Here is a 20,196-nt window from a genome sequence, read left to right on the forward strand (position 1 = left end):
CTTGAAGCATTTTCCTTTCGAAATAAGGGATTTTTTTGATGAAAATATGATGAAATATCCAAAATATAGGATAACAATAACCCCAAATTAAAGTATTTTTCTTATGAAACAAATTTATAAATCTGTATATATTGTTGAGGGATAATTTTGTTCTTTTATTTTATTTATTGAAGTTTAATTCTGAATAAAAAGATAAACTTTGAAATAATGTGTTGGTCGAAAATAGTTTTTATGTGGATATAATTCTTTATTATTATTATCGTGGGTGAGTGATAATAATTGTTTAAATTAAAAAATTAGAGAGTATATAAAAAAAATATGAATTAGATGGTCAATTCGGTCTTTAAATTTTTAAATTCAAAACTAAATTCTCTTTTAACTATTTTAATTTGATCAATTAAAAATAATATTTTCAATTTTTAACACAATTAATTTAGGTCTTTAAACTTGTTTATATTTTATAATTTCATTCTCAATTAACTTAACAATATAAAGTACTGTCCTTAATTAATCAAATAACCGAAAATGAATTATTTGACCATAAATCAGAAGTTGAATTAATCGTATATTTTAAAAAATTAATATTATGGCTTCTTACAAAATCTAGTTCATCCTAGATTTTTTCCTCACTTTTTAATTTACTTTTTAAATATTACATGATTAATTAATTAGAAGATATTTATTGATCTATTATTTTAATTATCTATTTTTAAGTTTTAATTTTCAAAAAGTAAAAAGATACTCCCTCCGTCCCATTTAAGAAGAGACATATTCCATTTTTATTTGTCCCGCTTAAGAAGGCCATATCGTGTTTTTGTGCCAATTTATATGAATTTTCCTTTTTTACCCCCTTTTCTCTTTCCATAATTAATTACTATTAGTATATACACAAAATACAACACTATCATAAATAGGGATAAAATAAAAAAAACACTATAGTAATTAATGCTTTTTTAATATATGTGAAAAAGTCATTTGTCCCTTCTTAAATGGGACGGAGGGAGTAAAAGAATATCATGTACAATTCCCCCAAAAGATATCATTCGATTTTTTTGTTTGAATGTTAGAATTTTGAAGAATTTAATTTTAATTTTCTTAATGCTTTTAAGTTTTATTTCAATTGAGATCAACTTTTTTAAATTAGAGGTGGTTGTCCACGTGGCTGCCAAGTCACATTAAATTAATAGAAAAAAATTTAAATATACATTTCATGTTTTGCCGCGTAGTTCAAATAAGCCCCATGTTATTTGAAAAAGTTACAAATTCATCATCATCTAGACAATTAGCCTGAACAAAGTAAGAAAAGGATTCTGATTTTCTATCCATATTTGAAATTTCATTCGGATTCTTGATTCCTTTCCATGTCCGGAAAATGAAATTCAATAAATTTTTGTACAACCTAATTATTACTCCATCTTCAATAAGGAAAACCTACGGTCTCTTGGGTCTATATATATATATATATATATCAGCGAAGAAGTAAAATTAGGTATTACAAAGATTATAGCGAAGAGAATGGCGACAGATATGAGTAAAATTGATAACAGTCGATCAGGCGGCGTTAGGGTTTACGTGCCTCCGTTCAAGGTTGCCCGGATGATGAACGACGTTAAAGATAAAAACAGCGAGGAGTATCAGAGGCTAACCTGGGATGCTCTTCGCAAGAGCATCAACGGTCTGGTGAATAAGCTTAATGCCGCAAACGTTAAGCATTTAATCCCTGAATTGTTCGCCGAGAATCTGATCAGAGGCAGAGGTCTGTTTTGCCGGTCATGTATGAAATCTCAGATGGCTTCTCCGTCATTCACTGATGTATTTGCTGCTATGGTGGCTGTTATTAATACGAAATTCCCACAAGTTGGGCATCTTTTATTGCGCCGAGTGGTGTTGCAGCTGAGGAGAGCATATAAGCGCAATGATAAGCCTCAATTACTGGCTGCTGTGAAGTTCATTGCGCATCTCGTGAACCAGCTCGTTGCTCATGAGATTCTGGCTCTTGAACTCCTTACCGTCTTACTCGATAACCCTACTGACGATAGTGTCCAAGTGGCCGTCTCTTTTGTTATCGAGTGTGGCTCTACTCTCCAAGATTTGTCACCGAAAGGTTTCTATGGTGAGCTTCCTATTACAGAACCCGACTCTTTAATTTTAGGCTAACTTTTCAATGATGTTTATCTTATTATGCTGTTTTCTCTGGTGTTTGCAGGAGTTTTCGAGCGCTTCCGGGGGATTCTTCATGAAGGAGTCATTCATAAGCGCATTCAATATTTGGTTGAGAACCTCTTTGCCATCAGAAAAACCAAATTTAAGGTGAACTCTTCTTCTTATTATTATGTGTTCCTTGGTTTTGAATGTGTATGTCTGTATGACTGTATGTGTATGTTTTGTGTATGCAATTCTCTAAACTTTTTTCATGAATTTCAATCCACTACAGGGGTACCCGGCTGTTCGTTCTGAACTGGACCTTGTGGAGCAGGAGGAGCAGTTGACTCATGAGATCTCGCTCCAAGATGACATTGATCCTGAGATCAACCTTGGTATGCTTATTATCAAGTGTCACCTGCTAGATTTAATACCTTTTGTTGTTTATGTCATCAGTGTAACTCTTTTTATTTGTCATCAGATATTTTCAAGCTCGATGCTGATTTCCTTGAAAATGAGCTGAAGTATGAAAAATTAAAGAAAGACATCCTCGGTGAGGAATCTGACGATGGAGAAGAGAATCCCAGCTCTGATGATGGAGAAGAAAAAGACGAAGTTGATGATGATTATGATTATGATGAACAGCAGATGCTAATACAGGATGAGACTGAAACTAATCTTGTCAATTTGCGGAGGACTGTTTACCTAACCATTATGGGCAGTGTATCGTTTGAGGAGTGCGGACATAAGTTACTCAAGATCAAACTCGAGCCAGGGCAAGAGGTAAGCTATCATCTGCATTTGCATTACTCCAGTAGGCATATGTGGCCCCTTAGTAGGTTAATTAGATGAGTCATATTTGTTGAAATGTGTTATGCTTTTAGAAAGCAAATTTTATGTTACTGGGGCAGTTGTGGCATTTGTTTCTCTTTAACTGATATATGCCAGAAACTTGGAGTTAGAGCATTATCTTGGACATGTTGCAGTTTTTCTTCTTCTGTTATGGCAAATAGAATGTTTTAGTTTTAAAAAATGTTAGATCCAGCATCCAACTGTATGAACCAAATAGATAGTTGTTTCCTTTTTGTTTGCTAATTTATGCGTGTTTAATATTTTTTCGCATGTTATTTCACCTTTGTGGGTGATTTTATTCTGGTTGATGTTGATACACTTGAATAAATGATAAAAACATGTTTTCAGTTTGAATGATATACCGAACTATGTTCCTCAGGTTACTTTGTGAGCAAAATAACAACTTTCAAGAGGGAGCCACTTGATACCACTTTCTATCATCTATGACTTGAGAACTTCTCTTTATTTTCTGTTTTGTTGCATGGATGCACTATTTTCTGTTTAGATTTATCCAGTTCTGCTTTATTCTAAATGATTAGATCCTGATATTATATGTCATTTAGCTGGTTTGGTACTATAACTTATGAGGTACTTAATTTTTTTTCAAATTGCTCTGTGCAGATGGTAATATGCAGTATGATTTTGGACTGCTGCAGCCAAGAAAAAACTTACAACCGTTTCTATGGTCTATTGGGACAAAGGTTTTGCACGATTAAAAAAGTATACCAAGATAGTTTTGAGGAGTGCTTCGTTCAGCAATATTCAATGATACATAGATTAGAAACAAACAAGATACGAAATGTGGCAATGGTTTTCGCCCATCTGCTTGCTGCCGATGCTCTTCCTTGGAACGTATTATCCTACATACGTTTAACTGAAGATGACACCACATCTTCGTCTCGTATATTCCTCAAGTTTCTGTTCCAGGTATTACTCATATTTCTATTTCTGATTCTTAAATTAATTAAATGTATACATTCTTTTAGAATTGGCATGTCCTCAGAAGATGGTTTATTGCATGCTCTGATCCGTGTCGATCTCTTGGCTGTGAATTTTTAATCCTTATAAACAAGATAAACCTTAGATAGTTGAGCCAGTGGAACTCTTGAGCTTTACTAATGTTTGAAATTGTAGAAAATAAAATGTAGGGTAGGAATGTAAAAGTAGATGCAGTAGGGAATAGGGAAAGAGCTGGAGATAAACATAAACACTTGCGCAGACCATAATTGGTGAAGAGGGATGATGGGGAAAAAGCATAAATAAAATTCTCAATGGTTAATGACTTGCTGTTTGAAATTTATAATGGGGAATTTTGAATGATATTCTTGCATAGTAGAGCAGTTGAAAAGTGTGCGTGCATGGTCACTCCTTTCTTATCTTGACAAAGAATTTGCAAATAACTGGACCAATTTAAGGAATATAATGAGTCATCTAAATAATGAATAAATGTTATAGATGTAATGAACATGAATCGTGAAAGTTTTACTTGGTAATAACTTGGTGATCTAATTTTTTTGGTGCAGGAGTTGTCGGAGCATCTTGGTATTTCTGCTTTGAATAAGCGCCTTACAGATCCTACTATGAGCAACTCTTTTCAGTCTATCTTCCCCAAGGATAATCCCAGGAACACACGTTTTTCAATTAACTTTTTTACGTCAATTGGGCTTGGTGGGATCACTGAAGATTTGCGCTGTTACTTGAAGAATATGCCGCAGCTTATCATGCAACAGCAGAAATGTGACTCGGAATCTGGGGATAATGCTAGTTCATCAGAGTCAGAGAGTGGCTCAGATTCTTCAAGTTCGAGTTCCGGCATTGTTAGAAAACGCAGTAAGAGTTGCAGCAATGGCAGGCACAAAAGAAGGAAGCTACGAAGGCGGAACTAAAGAAATATGATGTTTTGCATACTTCAAAGTCTAAATTTTGACACAATACATATAAATTTGTAAATTAGAAAAATGATTAGAAAAAAGTTGAAGTGCTATAATTTTACTTAATCTTAGTATTGTGTTGATGAGAAATGTACTATGGTTTGAAGAAATTAACCCAAAACAAAGCAACATAAAATGAAACAGAAACTAAAATAATCCTTGAAGAATTATTATGAGGAGAGCCATTGATGGAAGGTGGTGAAGAAACAGGAGTGGTTGATGGTGAAAATTGTTGGACAGAAATGGCTAATTTCATTCCATTCCAACAATACCCTCCACTGCTCAAGAAGTAATATGGCCTTGCCTCTTTCAATTGATAAACATCTCTACCACCCCTTGTAATATTCAATATGAAACCTTGGTCATTGCAATTCTCATAGCTTGTCTTGTTCACTTCTAGTACATTGAAGTAGTGCTTGTCAAACACAAATACTTCATCCAAAATAAAATATAAATCATGTTAGTATACATACATGAACAATATAGTCATTCAAAATTTGAATTAAGGTTATGCTTTGGATACCAAAAATATCTAACACATTCGATCTTTTCATTTATATTCTAAATTTTTATAATTATCAATTTTACTCCATTTTTTAATTTTTAGCTTCAGTTGTACCTATTTTTTCAAATTAAAATTTGTTCACTCTGAAAAAGGTTTGACTATATCCTTCATATTTGACATATAGTGCAAATAAGCCTTTAATATTTTAAAAATTACTAAAAATTGAGATTATGTGCAAATATGAAAGATACATTTGAACCTTTTCCAATAAAAAAAATCCCAATTTGAAAAATGGGTACAATTAATATTGGAAATTAAAAAATGAAGTAAAATTAACGATTTTGAATTTTTTTAGTATAAATGAAAAAAGTCGAAAATATGAAGTATTTTTAAATGAATGTCGTGCATTCAATTTAAACTAAATCCATTTACTAAACCGGAACATATTTAAACAATGTAAAAAAATTTAGACATTGTACTAAAACATTAATAGAAGAATTTAATATCCAAAATTGAACTGAACCAAAAATTTACACCAATATAATCAGCGTAATTAACTAATAGATGAGTTTGTAACGGCCAACATGAATTACAAAACGAAAAGATCTTAATTCCAAATCCAAATTTAAAAAAAAAAATAGATTTGAACATTTAGTACTTCCAAAATATGTATACCAAACAAAATTGAAGATGAGAAGAAAATGAATACATACAGAGCCAGTCACCAACATAGAATTGGTCATGGTGTTGATTCAACCATTGAGTGTAGTTATAATTTGGAATCCATCCTCTTCCACCTATCTTAATTAACCTACATTCTGCACCCTTCATCACCACCATCATCATCACCATCACCATAATTATCTTGCTCTCCATTTCTCTCTTCTATTTGCTAGTGTTCTTTATTTAAGTCACTGAATATATACATGAAGAGAGCGTAGATTTAGGGTCAATTTACCCCATGGAATTTGCAGTGAATCAGTTATTCCTAAAGTTAAATTTGGTATAAGTTAGTGCCCTCAATTCGATGATTTTGATCAATTAGCCCCATATATTTGTTTTCCAAAATTGACATATTTGGACTAATTGACCAAAATTGATAAATTTAAGGAGTTGATTTGTGACAAAGTTAATTTTGTAGGGGAAAATAAATACTAAACTTAAAGTCTAAAATAGGCATTGCATGGGTCAGATTTGCTTTAACAGTCAAAAAATCAAGTTTTGGAAAGATGAGTTGGCATGTGCATTTTTGGCAGTGACACCTTATATGCTACTGTTATTGATTTGCTACTTTGGCTTGCTTTCTTTGTTTCTTTTGATCCTATGTGTATCTATCACTGTCTTAAGAACCGAACCGGACCCGGCAGTTTGATTGGATATTGGGTCACCCTGGTCCGAGTTTTCTTTAAATACCAGAATAACAATTCAACCTCTGTGAATTGAAAGAAAAATATTATTGAATCAGTTAAAACAAAAAAATTATTTAATTTTTGTATTTTCTAGTTAGAGTATCGTCTATTTACTAGTTAGAATCTTTTGTATATTTCAAAATTTTAAATATTGACTATATATATTGTTTAAATATATTTCTTTTTTTTTAAATTGGGAAGGTGGGAAGGGGAAGCGATTGTGGAAAATTTAAACTCGCGACCAAACAGTTTGATGTTCAACGCTTATAGCATTTGAGTTATAGCTCATTGGTAAATATATTTATTTTTTGATCAATTGGTTGAACCGATTGAACTTTGAATCGATGATTGTTACTAGTTCGGTTTTTATGACATTGGTATCAATACATGTGCAAACTATAAAGCACAAAGTAGTAGTGTGTCAATTTCAAAAAAAAAAAGTAGTAGTGTGGGAATTTTACATGTGACCAAGGATCTAAATTTGAAAGTGTCGCATATATAATGTTGTATGTATTTGATAAAATGGTTGAAAAATTGTTCATAGCAGTTGAGCAAATGGAAATGTTATTCCTACTGTCATCAATATCATGCTGCTGACTTGGCTCATAAAATTACGGAACTTGAGTGAGTGGATTTAAGTTTTAACGTGTGATTTATTGGAAAATAAATCGATTATATTTGGATAGCTATTTGAAATAAGCAAATGTTTATTTTGCACCTTGAATTTAGTTAATAAAACAGTCGAATAAATTTAAATTTGTGAAAAGCCCTCAAATTTGATATTTTGACTCATTTTACCTCCTTAAATGAAATGATAAATATGATTGGGGCATTATATACAAATTGGAGTTGAGATGGTAAAATATTATTGGATAATTTAAAACTTAAGGGATTTTTTTTTGTTTGAAACCACACATTTGACTCAATTTTTTGTGTCAAGTTTAAGGGTCAAATTGGACCTTTGTTGTATTTGATATCCACAAGTTAATTTCAAACTATTCAAATAGGAGAAATCAATTTAAGCTTCGTAACCCCTTAAACTTGCAAAACTTGTGGCTAATTGAATGTTTAATATTCTATTATACTTTAAGCTATAGTAACTTGCAAGAAGCTGCAAATATGCTGATGAGCATGTGTGGACTAACCAAATATACCATTAACTCTAAATAATTCTTTAAATTAAGAAAAATCTGGTGACCTACCACATGGTAGAGGGCCCCATAAATTCAAGAAAAAGACTCAAAATCTGGCACAATCTATGCATTAGGATTCTCCACTAATAAATAAATCAAACCAATCCTCAAGTCTTTCCATCGATAACAATTTCTCAGCTTAATCAACACTCATAATCATAAATTAAACAACGCCCCCCAAGAAAAGAAAATCAAAAAATGAGTATGCAAAGAAATCTCAAATTCCCCTTCACAATTTGGTTAAAGAAAATGTTTTTAGATGGTGAGGTTACTTCATAAAGAAGTAACATAAAATGGTGAGAAATGCTACCAGATATGAACAAATGCATCCCATAAAACACCAATGGCAACAACAGCTGGTAGAACATACTGGCCTCTAAGGTTAGAGACTGGAGAGGCATTTTTTACAGGGGAAGCAGTTGGAGGAGGAGGTAGCTTTTCGACATGAATAGCTAGCTTCATGCCACCGTAACAGAACCCTTTCCCGCTAATGATGTAGTAGTCACGAGTCACGTTGAGCGGAACTACATCTCTTCCAGCTCCTGTAGTCCAGTTGTGAAGAAAATGATCAGAGTTGCACGACTCGTAATCTGTCTTGTTCACTTCTAGCACATTCATCTGGTTCCTGTCGTACACAAAAACTGCAAAGAACCCGGATATGAACTTTACATTTCAATAACTAAAATCTCACCTTTACAGACCTTAACACAACCAATGGTTAAACCAGTAATTCAAATCATTCAACTTAAATGACCGTTAAATAGATCAAACAGTAAAGCTAAGAACTTTTTAACTAATAAAAAGAAAGTTCAAGAAAGGGCACTTTAATTAAGTTCAAGAAAGGGCAATTTAAGTGTTTTTTGTTCACTGCCGAAGTCCAAGGAAAAATTGCAGATCTGAATTGACTACATAACTAATCAGCAGAGCTTAAGTAAATCCAAATCTCTATCTTTAATTTTCTTACAATCTTTTCTTGTGTATCATGTACATATCTTCATTCTGATAGTTTCTGCACTTCAGTTGTAAAACCCTGAATTCCAAATCTACTACTAATTAGTCTTTTTTTCCCATTACAATTCAAACTGCAATCTCTTCAATTACTAAGTATATCATCAGCAGCCACATCATTTCTACTTCTTCGATGTAATTCACCCAAAGAAAAACAAAAAACCAAAGATCTAAATACACACAACATTAAAAAGAAATGAAAGAACTCATTAAAACAAACTTTTACAAGCAGGAACATTGATAAAAAAAAGTTCAGACTAATAGAAAAAAAAACTAAAATTTAGGTAAAGCTCGCAACTTTCCAACAATCAGCTCAGCATAAACACAGCCCAGAAGCAGATCTAATATATTAAATTCAAAAACCAACTAAAATTAAAAAAACAAACAATTCAAGAAAAAAAAAAAGACAGCTGAATGAAGAACTGGTAAAGCATAGATCTGAAGTTAAAGGAAGCAAGAAAATAAAACTTACAGAGCCAATCGTCTTTATAGAAATGCTTATCCTGAGCCCAAATGGTGTAGTTCACATTAGTAGTCCAACCCTTGTTACCTCCTACAGTCCATCTAGTGGCGGAGACTTGTGGTACCATAACCACCATTAGCACCACCGCTATCGCCACCATTATCAACGATGAGCTGAACCCACATGCCTTCTTCATGAGTGCTACTCTCTCAAGCAGAAATAAAGACGTTATGATTTTGTGGAACTGTTGATTGAGTTGGTTTTTAGTTTATTAAGAGACAGCTGCTGCTATTTATCAACAAAAAATTACTCGTTTAACTTCCCGTTAGATCTACAAAACTGCCACTGTTTTTTTAATTTAAAAATAGCTTTACGTTTTTTGGGGGAAAAAATAAGGTAAATAAGCCTAAATACAAGGATGGATATAAAGATCGGAAAAGGTACAAAAGTGGTCCTAATATTTATCCCAAATTTCACTGTGCTCCTTTATGTTTCCTGATCTTAATTATAACCCTCATGTTTTTTTCATTAACAAAAAAGCACAACATAATGGAAAAATCCATTCCCCCTAGCAAATATGATGTGGCACTCCTTTCTTGCAACAAAACTCCAACGGGGCATGATTTTACCAAAAAGGTAGGAAAAAGATAAAAAATAACCCTAATTTTTATTTTGATTCTCACTTGACCATTTAGTGTTTTCAGATTTTAATTATGGCCTTAATATTAATAATTTTCAACACACCAATTGACGGAATTGTTCAATTAACAAATATGACGTGACATCAATTTAAAAACTTATGGCCATATATAATGCTAAATTATGATTTAGTAAAAATTAATAGGAGAAACAAATTAAATATCATTTTATAATTAGTGAAAATAAAAATTGGGGTTTCTAAGTGGTAGCATATAAATATTGAGTGTAGAGTTAAACAATATTATTGGCGGTGAATTGAGAACGAAGATTTGTTATTTGGTTGCAAATAAGATGACAGAAATTATCAAATTTGCCATCTAATTTGTTTATACTATTAATTTTTATATAAAAAAAACTCATTTCTAGATTACTAAATAATACCACTTTTATTTATCTGGTCCTTAAACGAAATTTTGTCTTTTATGGTACTTCAATTGAAAAAAAAATTACATTTTCAAGTCTGATGCAGTTTTATTATATTCAAAATTGTAAATTTGTATCTTAAATGGCGTCGTTTTTGTCATTCAGTGACTTAAAAATGCGTTTTCGCTAAATAGAAAAACCAGAAAAAACAAAATTATTTAGTTTTAGGACCAGATAATTAAAAATGGTATTGTTTAGGAACCTGAAAACAAGTTATTCCTAATTTTTACTTTTTTTTGAATGAAAATGATTTCATTAAATCAAATCAGAAGCAGTTACAGTTAAACTCAGAAAAGTGACAAAACCACTCCTGATGACCTGAAATGGAACGAGCATGTTGCGCAAGAGTATGCGCTGCTTGATTCGCAGATCGCCTCACAAAAATAAAAACAATATTAAGAAACTGCTTCGCTAATTCCGAACAATCTTCAATAAGTAACTCCGACTCAACCAAAGACGGTTTCCGAATCTCTAGCACCACATCAAGAGCGTCAGATTCGATGATCAAGTTGTCACGCCCTTTGAGCCAGCTAAGAGCCTCTCTAATCCCCATGATTTCCGCCATGCGAGCTGTGAACGAACTTGACCAAGTCACCTGCCGAGCTTGAATAATCTGCCCTGTCGAGTCCCTAATCAGGACTTTACATACCTATAAATTAATAAATTGATGTCACGTCATATTTGTTGACGGGGACATCCAATTCGATCAACTTTTGTGTGTGAAAATCGAAGTAAATTTTAAGGTCATTGTTGTACCTTTTTACTAAAAATCATGCTATGCTGGAGTCTTGTGATAGGGAAAAAAAGTACCACATTATATTGTTTATCAAAGCCAAAACAATATTTTTGTGGTGGAGTCCAGCCATAAGTTAAGACAAAGTGTCGCTATTGAAAATACAGTGTGTGTTTGGTTATAAACATTTCCTATCTGCTGTCATATTCTTGTTCGGTCCAGCTTTCCTTTTTTGGACTGTTTTTCTTCTCCTTCCGCTGTTACTCTCTATTTTTGCCTGACTATTAAGCAACGCGTAGAATAACATTGGAAGATGCGACTCTTCAGATATTCATTGGATTGTTCTTTTACTTTTCATTTCATCCTATAAGTTTATAGTATTCATTCCCCATTCTAATGCATTTTTTTAACTAGTGATTCAAAGTGACTCATAAAATGTATATAAAAATTCTTTTAGTATTCATATTATTTAAAATTATTAATTATTATTGTTATCAAAGTTATATATTTTAGATATATATTTAATTAATTAACTTTTAAAATAAAAATAAATTTATAATTTGAAACACCTAAAATAGAAATTATCTTGTAGCCGGAAAGAGTGATAAACATCAAAGTTGTACGCAATCCATTTATAATGGGGCATGATTTACAGAGTGTAACTGTTCATTCTTGGAAACTTGAGGACCCTGAAATATCAGTTTTGTTGATATGCTCTAAAATGGAATCACATGTGGACCAGGTTACTGAATTGCATTCCAAGCACCAAAATTTTGTTTCAGTCCAAAATACTAACCGGTTGAGAGAATTTTTACATGGTATGTGCTGTATCACGCAGTGTTTTAATTACAAGCACAATGCATTAAACATTAGATATTGAAAACATGCTCTATATAGTCATAAACAACTATTGCAAAATTTAATCCAACCTTCTTAATAAATACTCCACTTGAACTTCCTTTGTCAGAGGCATGATCCAGTCTCCATATAATTCAGCAACCAAGGTTGGCTCTATTTTGTATGCCGGCTCGATTTCATCTTCTCCACAAATTACGGTCACCTCTTGCCCGAAAGTTCTGGTTTTCATTTCCACTCTCTTTTTTACCAACTCTTCGACCTTTGTGTATGTCAGCAACTCCATTAATTTATCCCTATCCTGCAAATCTCAAAAATTTCCATCAAGCTGGGCATATAAATTCAAGATTCAGAAAATCATGAAAACATTTCTCCTACGATCCCAGAATGTATAGGGCATACCTGTGCTCTAATGGCTGCTTCGTAAGCTTCTGGAGAATCGCGAAATTTGGCCTCTGCTACAAATTTTCCATAATGAATTCTTTTTGATAGAATCTGCAATTACAGAAGTATTCATCAACACAAATTGCGACATATAATGCATCTAATAAAGGATGCTGCTGATCTACAAACAGGTGCAACTGTGAAGCATTAAAACAGACAAAAATAGGGTTTTCTTTTTAAGTTATTCCGTTGATGTTTTCAAAAGCTTGCATTAGGACTAAGGCCAGTGTAGTTCTGATGCAAGGCATGAATGGTCGTATTTTAGAGAATTTATGAACTAAATGAAAAAGTATACTGGTCACCATCCTAAAACTGTATGCAATGCCAAGGGCGTAGCTCATGCAGTATATAACTTATATGATATATACACCTCCTAGTACGCAAAAACCCACCAAGACCCAAGCTTATAGAGATAACCTATTTCACAACCTTGTTTCTATTAGGCACTATGGATTGGAAATTTGTTTTTCATATAAGGATGCAGCCTATATTTACATTTTTGGTTTTTGATTAAAATAAAAAAGTTTTTGGAGAACCTAGAGTTCTCCAGAAACAGCAGATGGTCAGTTTAACTTTATGCTTATTCTATTGCTTGCAAAGGTAAAATGTACATTTCCTGAACCCAAGTGTTATATGTTCGAGATGCTAAGAGAGAATATATGCTAGCACTCGTCCTTACGAGAACCAGCATGATAGAAACAGATCAATTCTCATAATCCTTTTTCATATTCGTCTTTTTCGCTCTTCCAGAGAGTTTGGTGATAAAATATATCAGGTCGAAAAGTTCAATTCTACCACAAAAAAACGAGAGGAAGAGATGTGATGCCAAGAATGCATACCAAGACCCAAATTTAATCTAGCATGTAGTTGCCACTTTCTGTCAAATAGAAAATTTTAGATGCTCAATCTTAATCTACTCTCTTAGAGTTCTGATCTGTCCAAGTCTAGGTTGCCATATTAATTGTTAATCAATTGCACTGTTTAGATGATTATTAGTTTGATTCAAGATCCTAAGGATAAAGCAGCATCAGAAAAGAAGCCCCCTCTGCAGAAGCAGAATAACAAAGGTGAAAACGCCACTGCTAAAGGGCTCCATGGAAATTATCTAAATAGGCTCATGGAGAAAGTAGCTTGGAAACGCTCTTTCTCGAGAAAAATGTGAACTAGGCAACGGTTAAGAAATTTATGCTTCATTCATCTATGGAGACACTACCCATAAGCCTCACATTATCCATCAGCAGTTATTAACTTATTATACATAAGGGAGAATAAAACATTGGCATCAGATAGGGACTATGATAGCACCCAACTTGGCTGGACATCTTGCAATGCTAGTTTAAAACAGGTTACACAAACAACAGCATGAGAAAGACAGACCGAGACAGCAGATATATAATTAAGGATCTGAGCAGCAGATGTTTGGAATTTTAAAGAGAGAACAATTTTCATGGAGTTCTTAGTTATAGCAGAATATTCCAACCAAGAGTTTTCAAATTAACCGTAATTAATCCCAAAGTACAAATGAATTAAGAATGATAACCTGCAGGCAGAGTGTATCACAAACAGCTGTTGATCCAGAATTTCCATCATTTCCATCCTTGGCCAATCTAGGGATTATATCTCTGAAGTACATATGCAATACTTTGTCATTTAAATTAATTGAGTCAGCACCGGTATGTAGTACCTGTTTCATGAGAACCAAAACAAAGGTCAACAGTGATGTTAAAAAAGCTAGGCACTAGAAGTCCATACAAAATGACACAAGAGAAAGGGATTTGGAGAATATGAGCATGTGAAGCTTGATACAAGAATTAGGAAAAATTCGAATTGAGTAAGCATAACATATAAAACTTTTACTTCCATCTCTTTCCTTACCTGCGGGTACTGCATAGGTGGTAATAGAGGCTCTGGCAAGTCATCAGGGAAGAATGGGTGCTCATCGGGGCTCTTGTATCTGCCCACCTATAATAAAGATGAAATGTAAGGAACCAGCAAAACGGCATCATAATGACAGTTTATTTCGCCAAGAAGTTGCTGAAGCTTAAGCATAGGATACCTGAGCATGAAGCTTTTCAGTTTCTTTGAGCATGAACTCTACCAAAGAGCCATGAAAGCCTTCCATGGCAAAAGCATCAGGGTCATAGGTATCAGCATTATAACTGTACTGTGATCGCTCTAAAAGGCTGAATATTATGCTATCCTCTTGCTGAATCAAAGAACGTCTTATATTTTCAAGGGTCAAATTCTCACTCTCATCCACCCTTTTCTTCTTTGCCAACCTACATACATAAAAAGTCTACATTCAAAATGTAATCATAGGAGATTTGACTAAACTTTGCTTATAAAAGAATACAAGGTACTTCAAATTCTAGCTTTGAATAATTAACTCTAGCACAACAGTACCACTACCACCAATTAGCAGGCTTCTAAATTTCCAGTAAATTTACAGCCTGTTCGGATTGAGGGTTGACGAGAGTTTCAAAGATTTATAAAGTTTGGTGGACTTTAACTAATTTTATGGAAGAAAGTAACTATTAAGAACCTTCAAAATCTCATATCTCAAGTTTTATCTATACTTTAAATCATATTAATAATTATTCGAATTTCGTAATCCATATTTTACTTAACCCCCCTTCCAACAAGGATCAAAAACCTCACCTTACCTTATTTTCCTATACTCAACTTTAAAAACCTTTACAGATTAACAATCAATAGACACAGCATAGATACCCAATCTAACTTGATCATCAAAAGTACATATGAAATTCAATAAACACACAACATTCCAAAACTAAGAAACAATCAGATACCATTCTGATTTCAATAAAAAAAAGGTCAACCGCTAACAAAATTCCAGTACCAAGAAATTATCAATTACCATTCTCATCCTCATTCAACTAATCAATTGACATAGTTCATCTGCTATAACATAAACACAAGAGTAATCGCAGAAAATTAACTGTGCAAAAAAACATATTCTCATCTAAGTTGCATATACAATGATAAAACAAAAAGAAACCCAATTTGCACAGAGAGTATACACAACCAGTATAGTAGATACCCAACAAGGCATAAAAGTTAAAAACACATAAAAAAACAGTCAGCAAGAGATAAAAATCAAAATTGGAAGGACTTACGCAATAGAAGAAGCAGAAGCTTGAACCGAAAGGCTGCATCTTTTCGCAAGCGCAGAACAAAGATTCTGCCTTGTTTTAGGAACAAGACAGCAACTACTCCTAGGAAACTTCGAACCACGGTGAGAAGCAGGCATTAATGTGGCAGTTTTTAAGAGCTTCTGAGCCTCCATTATACAATATTATCCGAAAAGAAACAGAAACTGAAATCAAAAGTATGTTTAGAGAGACAAAAGAAAAATATAAAAGAGAGAGAAGTGGTTGTGTTTGATAGTTGAGGTTGAGGGGAGTTTGTAAGTTGTTGGCGTTGTTGTTTGTGGTTGTTGAGGTTTAGGTGACGAGAGGGTGTTAGGTAAAAGAAAGTTAAACGGCGCTACAACAATCGTATTCTTAGCCACCACTACTACTATTCTACGATTCTATGCATTTATGTGCTTCATTGCTCCATTATTACCAATTTTATTTTATTTCAAACTCAAATTCACACTCTTTTGTTTCGTAATTTTAGCAAAAATAATTTTATGCATTTTAGTTGAGCTATTTATTAGGTATATTGTGAGCTCAAATAGAAACGGAACTAGAATTATTGTTTTAAAAAGGATTAAATTGCAATGTATGTTACTTGTGGAGAGGTAGTTATAAAAATTGAAGGATTAAATCTTGTAATAAATTTTAAAATTAATTTTGATAATCTTAAAGTTGATGATCATTGCTTATCTAGCTAAAAATTATCTAAATTAATATTAATTTTTTTTAATCTACTCTCTTAAAATTCGGTTAGTTTGTTCCAATTAAAAATTGATTTATTTATCAAAAACACTATACTATGTATGAGAGGAATATTCTACAAAGGCTGTGCCTGTGCAAGACTTTTCATCTATTTTTTTTTCTTTTCGAGTGATAAGAAAATCATATTCAATATCTATATAAAAATTTAATTTAATTTATATTTATCTATCCATTCTATACTATATATAAAAATACGGATGGAAGAGACACATGTACATGAATATTCTTAATACTATTTAAATTAAATTCAATAATAATTATTTTATCTAAATATTAGCTAATTAAAACTACTTGCAATATAATAAAAATACTCAATTATTTTATAGAATTTTATACCATATCTACCACTACAAGTTTTTGAGTAATTAAAAATTACCCTAAATTACTTTTTTATTACTTAAACAATTTGTAAACTGAAATAGATTGGAAATAATATAAAATCTTCGGTAGTGCAATCTCATTAGTTTTAAATATCTATCTATGTTGGCAAGAATACAAGAAAATAAATAGTTACAAAATGTAAGTATAGACAAAATTGATTAATGTAATTATAATGTGTTAGTAAATTTAAAAAAATATTAGTTGTTTTATTCAAATTAAATTAATGAACTCCTAATTCATCTCAAATTTGGACTGTATCATATTTTTCGTAATTAAATAAATATTTTATTTATAATTAATTAATTAGCGACCACTGAGAGCGAGTACTAACTAAATATAATATTTTGACGAGTCACATTACTAGTCACGTGTGAAACACGTTAAGCAACACTAGTTGATCAAAATTTATTAATCTCAATTTAATTATGTTTGATATAGTTGTTAGGATTATTCCTAGAATTCTAATTAGTTTAGGACTTTAATTTATCCTAATATGTGTTGGATGTTGATTATGTCATTATTAGGTTTGTGTAGGAAACGGAAGTCTAAATCTTTTTTGGATTTGAACTCCTTATTCCTTTTACCTATTTAGAACACTATAAATAGACAAGCTCATGGCTTGTATAATTTAAGAGTGTGAGGCAGATTAATACGACCAAAGCATTATTTGGGTTTATTGTTGGGTTTGTGCATTAGAAAAATCTCTACCGTTCTTTTGTATTCTTCATCTTTTAGTGAATAAAACTCATTCCTTTGCCCGTGGAGTTGTCATTGACGAACCACGTAAATCTTGTGTTTGTTTTTAGTTCGATTCTATATTTTGCCATAAGCTTGATTTCCTAATTTATTTTCTGCTATTCCGCTGCGGCTAATCTCACAACAAGTGGTATCAGAGCAACAGTTCTGATTTGGGATTTATTTGAGAAATTTTCTGATATGGCTATGACAAAATTTGAAATTGAGAAGTTTGATCGCACTAAGAGTTTTGTCTTATGGCAAATCAAGATGCGTGACTGTTTAACACAAGCTGGATTGCGAAAAACATTACTGGAGAAGGAGAAGCTATTAGAGAAGATGACTGAAGACGAGATTGAAGATTTGGATGAGAAAACTCTATCTACCATCCGACTATGTTTATCTGATGATATTTTGCGTGAAGTTCTGCGCGAAAAATCCGCTTTGAATTTGTAGAAGAAACTTGAAACGCAGTTCTTGAAGAAAAATCTCACCAGTAAACTTGTTGTCAAAAACCGTCTACATATGCTCCATATGGCTGAAGGTACGTATTTGAAAACACACCTTGGGGAATTCAATTCCATTATAATGGATTTGGAGAGTCTGGATATTAAATATGATGAAGAAGATCTGTCTCTTATGTTGCTTCGTTCATTACCTTCTGATTATAAGCAATTTCGTGAAAATTTAATATTTAATCATGATACGCTTTATGTTGAGGGAGTTAAATCTGCCCTATTTTCGAAGGAGTTAATGGATAAGGAGCTAATGGGGAATGCTAGTCAGATGTCTGATACTGCCTTTACAATCAGTACTAGCATGAAGACAAATTACGATAACAAGTGTCCGAAACACAAAAACTCTACTTGTAATTATTGCAAGAAGAAGGGGCATCTAAAGATTGATTATTGGAAAAATCCAAAAAGCAAAAACTACCGAAAGCCTAACGTTCAAGCCAATATTGTTGAAAATGAATCAGATGAGGACCATGAAGATGTGTTAGCAGTTTGGAGTAGCAATTCAGGTTTTAGGGGGAGCCGGTTCTACAACCGGTTTAACCCAGAGAACCGGCTTGGTCCAAAAGTGCAGCATAAATCTATAAGTTCAAAATTTTATGCAGATTCAGGTTGTTCATATCACATTTGTGCCAATTTCAATTGGTTTTCCGACTACAACAGAGTTGATAGTGGGGTTGTAGTTATGGGCAATGGTGGAACTTGCAGAATTTTGGGCATTGGTTCAGTCAAGATCAAGATGCATGATGGAAAAGTTAGAACATTCACCGACGTTCGACATGTTCCTGAAATGCGTAAGAATCTTATCTCTCTATCTACTTTAGAAATTTGTGGATATGAGTTTTATGGCAGGAATGGGGTTTTGGATATTGTGAAAGATGCTGTGGTGTTATTGAAAGCTCATAGAGTTGGTCGTTTGTATGAGATTGATGGATCAGTTACGACTTCGTCTCTTTCGCCAGATTCTACTGATGACATAGCCAAGATCAAGGCCAACAAATTCGCAGCTGCGTGCCAATTGATTGATAAGTTATTTGATTTATCTATTGTGTCATTTTGCAAGTTCAAGACGTTCTTGGGCTTGTTTGGAATTTCTCAATAGTAGTAACCTGTTATGGTGAAGTGGAGAAGGTGGAGTTTGGTTGTCATTCTAATTTATTGAAGATGCAAGAGAATTCTAGTCAAGGGGGAGATTGTTAGGATTATTCCTAGAATTCTAATTAGTTTAGGACTTTAATTTATCCTAATATATGTTGGATGTTGATTATGTCATTATTAGGTTTGTGTAGGAAACGGAAGTCTAAATCCTTTTTGGATTTGAACTCCTTATTCCTTTTACCTATTTAGAACAATATAAATAGACAAGCTCATGGCTTGTATAATTTAAGAGTGTGAGGCAGATTAATACGACCAAAGCATTATTTGGGTTTATTGTTGGGTTTGGGCATTAGAAAAATCTCTACCGTTCTTTTGTATTCTTCATCTTTTAGTGAATAAAACTCATTCCTTTGCCCGTGGAGTTGTCATTGACGAACCACGTAAATCTTGTGTTTGTTTTTAGTTCGATTCTATATTTTGCCATAAACTTGATTTCCTAATTTATTTTCTGCTATTCCGCTGCGGCTAATCTCACAACAATAGTTAATATAAATTTAAGGCAAAAGAGATTGAAAAACCACGTAGTTTCTTCAAAAGGAAAGATCAATTCTAATTCTTTTTTGCACAATTAATTGAACAATTAAACCATCGGTGCTTTAAAATCCTTCCATTCAATAGGGTTGCTAACAGTGTTAGAGTTAAGATAGAGTCGGCGTCGGTAGCTGTGATTGCTATTGTTAGCAGGATCAGGGTTGGTGACATAGTTTCGATTTTGATATCCGGAACTCCAATTTCAGTACTTGAATTGAGAAAATGGAATAAACAACCAAGACCTGACTCTAGGCTAACCCCTCTACACTCAAGGTCAGGAACGAGATAAGAAGAAG

The 20,196-nt window shown here is 32.9% G+C and overlaps 4 protein-coding genes across 4 annotated transcripts; 1 reads left to right on the forward strand and 3 right to left on the reverse strand.

Moving 5' to 3' along the window:
- The first annotated feature begins 1,279 nt into the window (after nucleotides 1-1,279).
- On the forward strand, nucleotides 1,280-5,015 carry LOC126676706 (uncharacterized). The gene is made up of 6 exons (XM_050370972.2): nucleotides 1,280-2,113; nucleotides 2,207-2,310; nucleotides 2,435-2,537; nucleotides 2,624-2,925; nucleotides 3,616-3,921; nucleotides 4,518-5,015. Exons 1-6 carry the CDS (start codon nucleotides 1,516-1,518, stop codon nucleotides 4,878-4,880), a joined length of 1,776 nt encoding a protein of 591 aa, XP_050226929.1. The 5' UTR covers nucleotides 1,280-1,515; the 3' UTR covers nucleotides 4,881-5,015.
- On the reverse strand, nucleotides 4,974-6,381 carry LOC126676707 (early nodulin-like protein 20). The gene is made up of 2 exons (XM_050370973.2): nucleotides 6,144-6,381; nucleotides 4,974-5,357 (listed from the first exon to the last, which is right to left on the reverse strand). The coding sequence occupies exons 1-2, from the start codon at nucleotides 6,304-6,306 to the stop codon at nucleotides 5,020-5,022; spliced, it is 501 nt and encodes a 166-aa protein (XP_050226930.1). The 5' UTR covers nucleotides 6,307-6,381; the 3' UTR covers nucleotides 4,974-5,019.
- A 1,705-nt stretch (nucleotides 6,382-8,086) lies between these two features.
- Nucleotides 8,087-9,856, reverse strand: LOC126679252 (early nodulin-like protein 17). Its single transcript, XM_050374241.1, has 2 exons — nucleotides 9,513-9,856; nucleotides 8,087-8,673 (listed from the first exon to the last, which is right to left on the reverse strand). Exons 1-2 carry the CDS (start codon nucleotides 9,697-9,699, stop codon nucleotides 8,339-8,341), a joined length of 522 nt encoding a protein of 173 aa, XP_050230198.1. The 5' UTR covers nucleotides 9,700-9,856; the 3' UTR covers nucleotides 8,087-8,338.
- A 2,236-nt stretch (nucleotides 9,857-12,092) lies between these two features.
- On the reverse strand, nucleotides 12,093-16,183 carry LOC126679264 (chorismate mutase 1, chloroplastic). The gene is made up of 6 exons (XM_050374255.2): nucleotides 15,795-16,183; nucleotides 14,714-14,936; nucleotides 14,533-14,619; nucleotides 14,198-14,341; nucleotides 12,616-12,708; nucleotides 12,093-12,514 (listed from the first exon to the last, which is right to left on the reverse strand). Exons 1-6 carry the CDS (start codon nucleotides 15,962-15,964, stop codon nucleotides 12,278-12,280), a joined length of 954 nt encoding a protein of 317 aa, XP_050230212.1. The 5' UTR covers nucleotides 15,965-16,183; the 3' UTR covers nucleotides 12,093-12,277.
- Nucleotides 16,184-20,196: the final 4,013 nt, after the last annotated feature.

This window comes from Mercurialis annua, linkage group LG4 (genome assembly GCF_937616625.2).
Source record: "Mercurialis annua linkage group LG4, ddMerAnnu1.2, whole genome shotgun sequence".
In the NCBI taxonomy this organism is placed as follows: Eukaryota; Viridiplantae; Streptophyta; class Magnoliopsida; order Malpighiales; family Euphorbiaceae; genus Mercurialis; species Mercurialis annua.

Coding starts and splice junctions, on each gene's coding strand:
- LOC126676706 (XM_050370972.2), top strand. CDS start 1,516: ATGGCGACAGATATGAGTAAAATTGATAACAGTCGATCAGGCGGCGTT. Junction 2,311..2,434: donor TCAGAAAAACCAAATTTAAG/GTGAACTCTTCT, acceptor AATCCACTACAG/GGGTACCCGGCTGTTCGTTC. Junction 2,538..2,623: donor TGATCCTGAGATCAACCTTG/GTATGCTTATTA, acceptor ATTTGTCATCAG/ATATTTTCAAGCTCGATGCT.
- LOC126676707 (XM_050370973.2), bottom strand. CDS start 6,306: ATGGAGAGCAAGATAATTATGGTGATGGTGATGATGATGGTGGTGATG. Junction 5,358..6,143: donor CTATGTTGGTGACTGGCTCT/GTATGTATTCAT, acceptor TTTTGGATGAAG/TATTTGTGTTTGACAAGCAC.
- LOC126679252 (XM_050374241.1), bottom strand. CDS start 9,699: ATGAAGAAGGCATGTGGGTTCAGCTCATCGTTGATAATGGTGGCGATA. Junction 8,674..9,512: donor CTATAAAGACGATTGGCTCT/GTAAGTTTTATT, acceptor GGTTCTTTGCAG/TTTTTGTGTACGACAGGAAC.
- LOC126679264 (XM_050374255.2), bottom strand. CDS start 15,964: ATGGAGGCTCAGAAGCTCTTAAAAACTGCCACATTAATGCCTGCTTCT. Junction 14,937..15,794: donor GCTTCTGCTTCTTCTATTGC/GTAAGTCCTTCC, acceptor TTATGTATGTAG/GTTGGCAAAGAAGAAAAGGG. Junction 14,620..14,713: donor CTGAAAAGCTTCATGCTCAG/GTATCCTATGCT, acceptor TCTTTATTATAG/GTGGGCAGATACAAGAGCCC.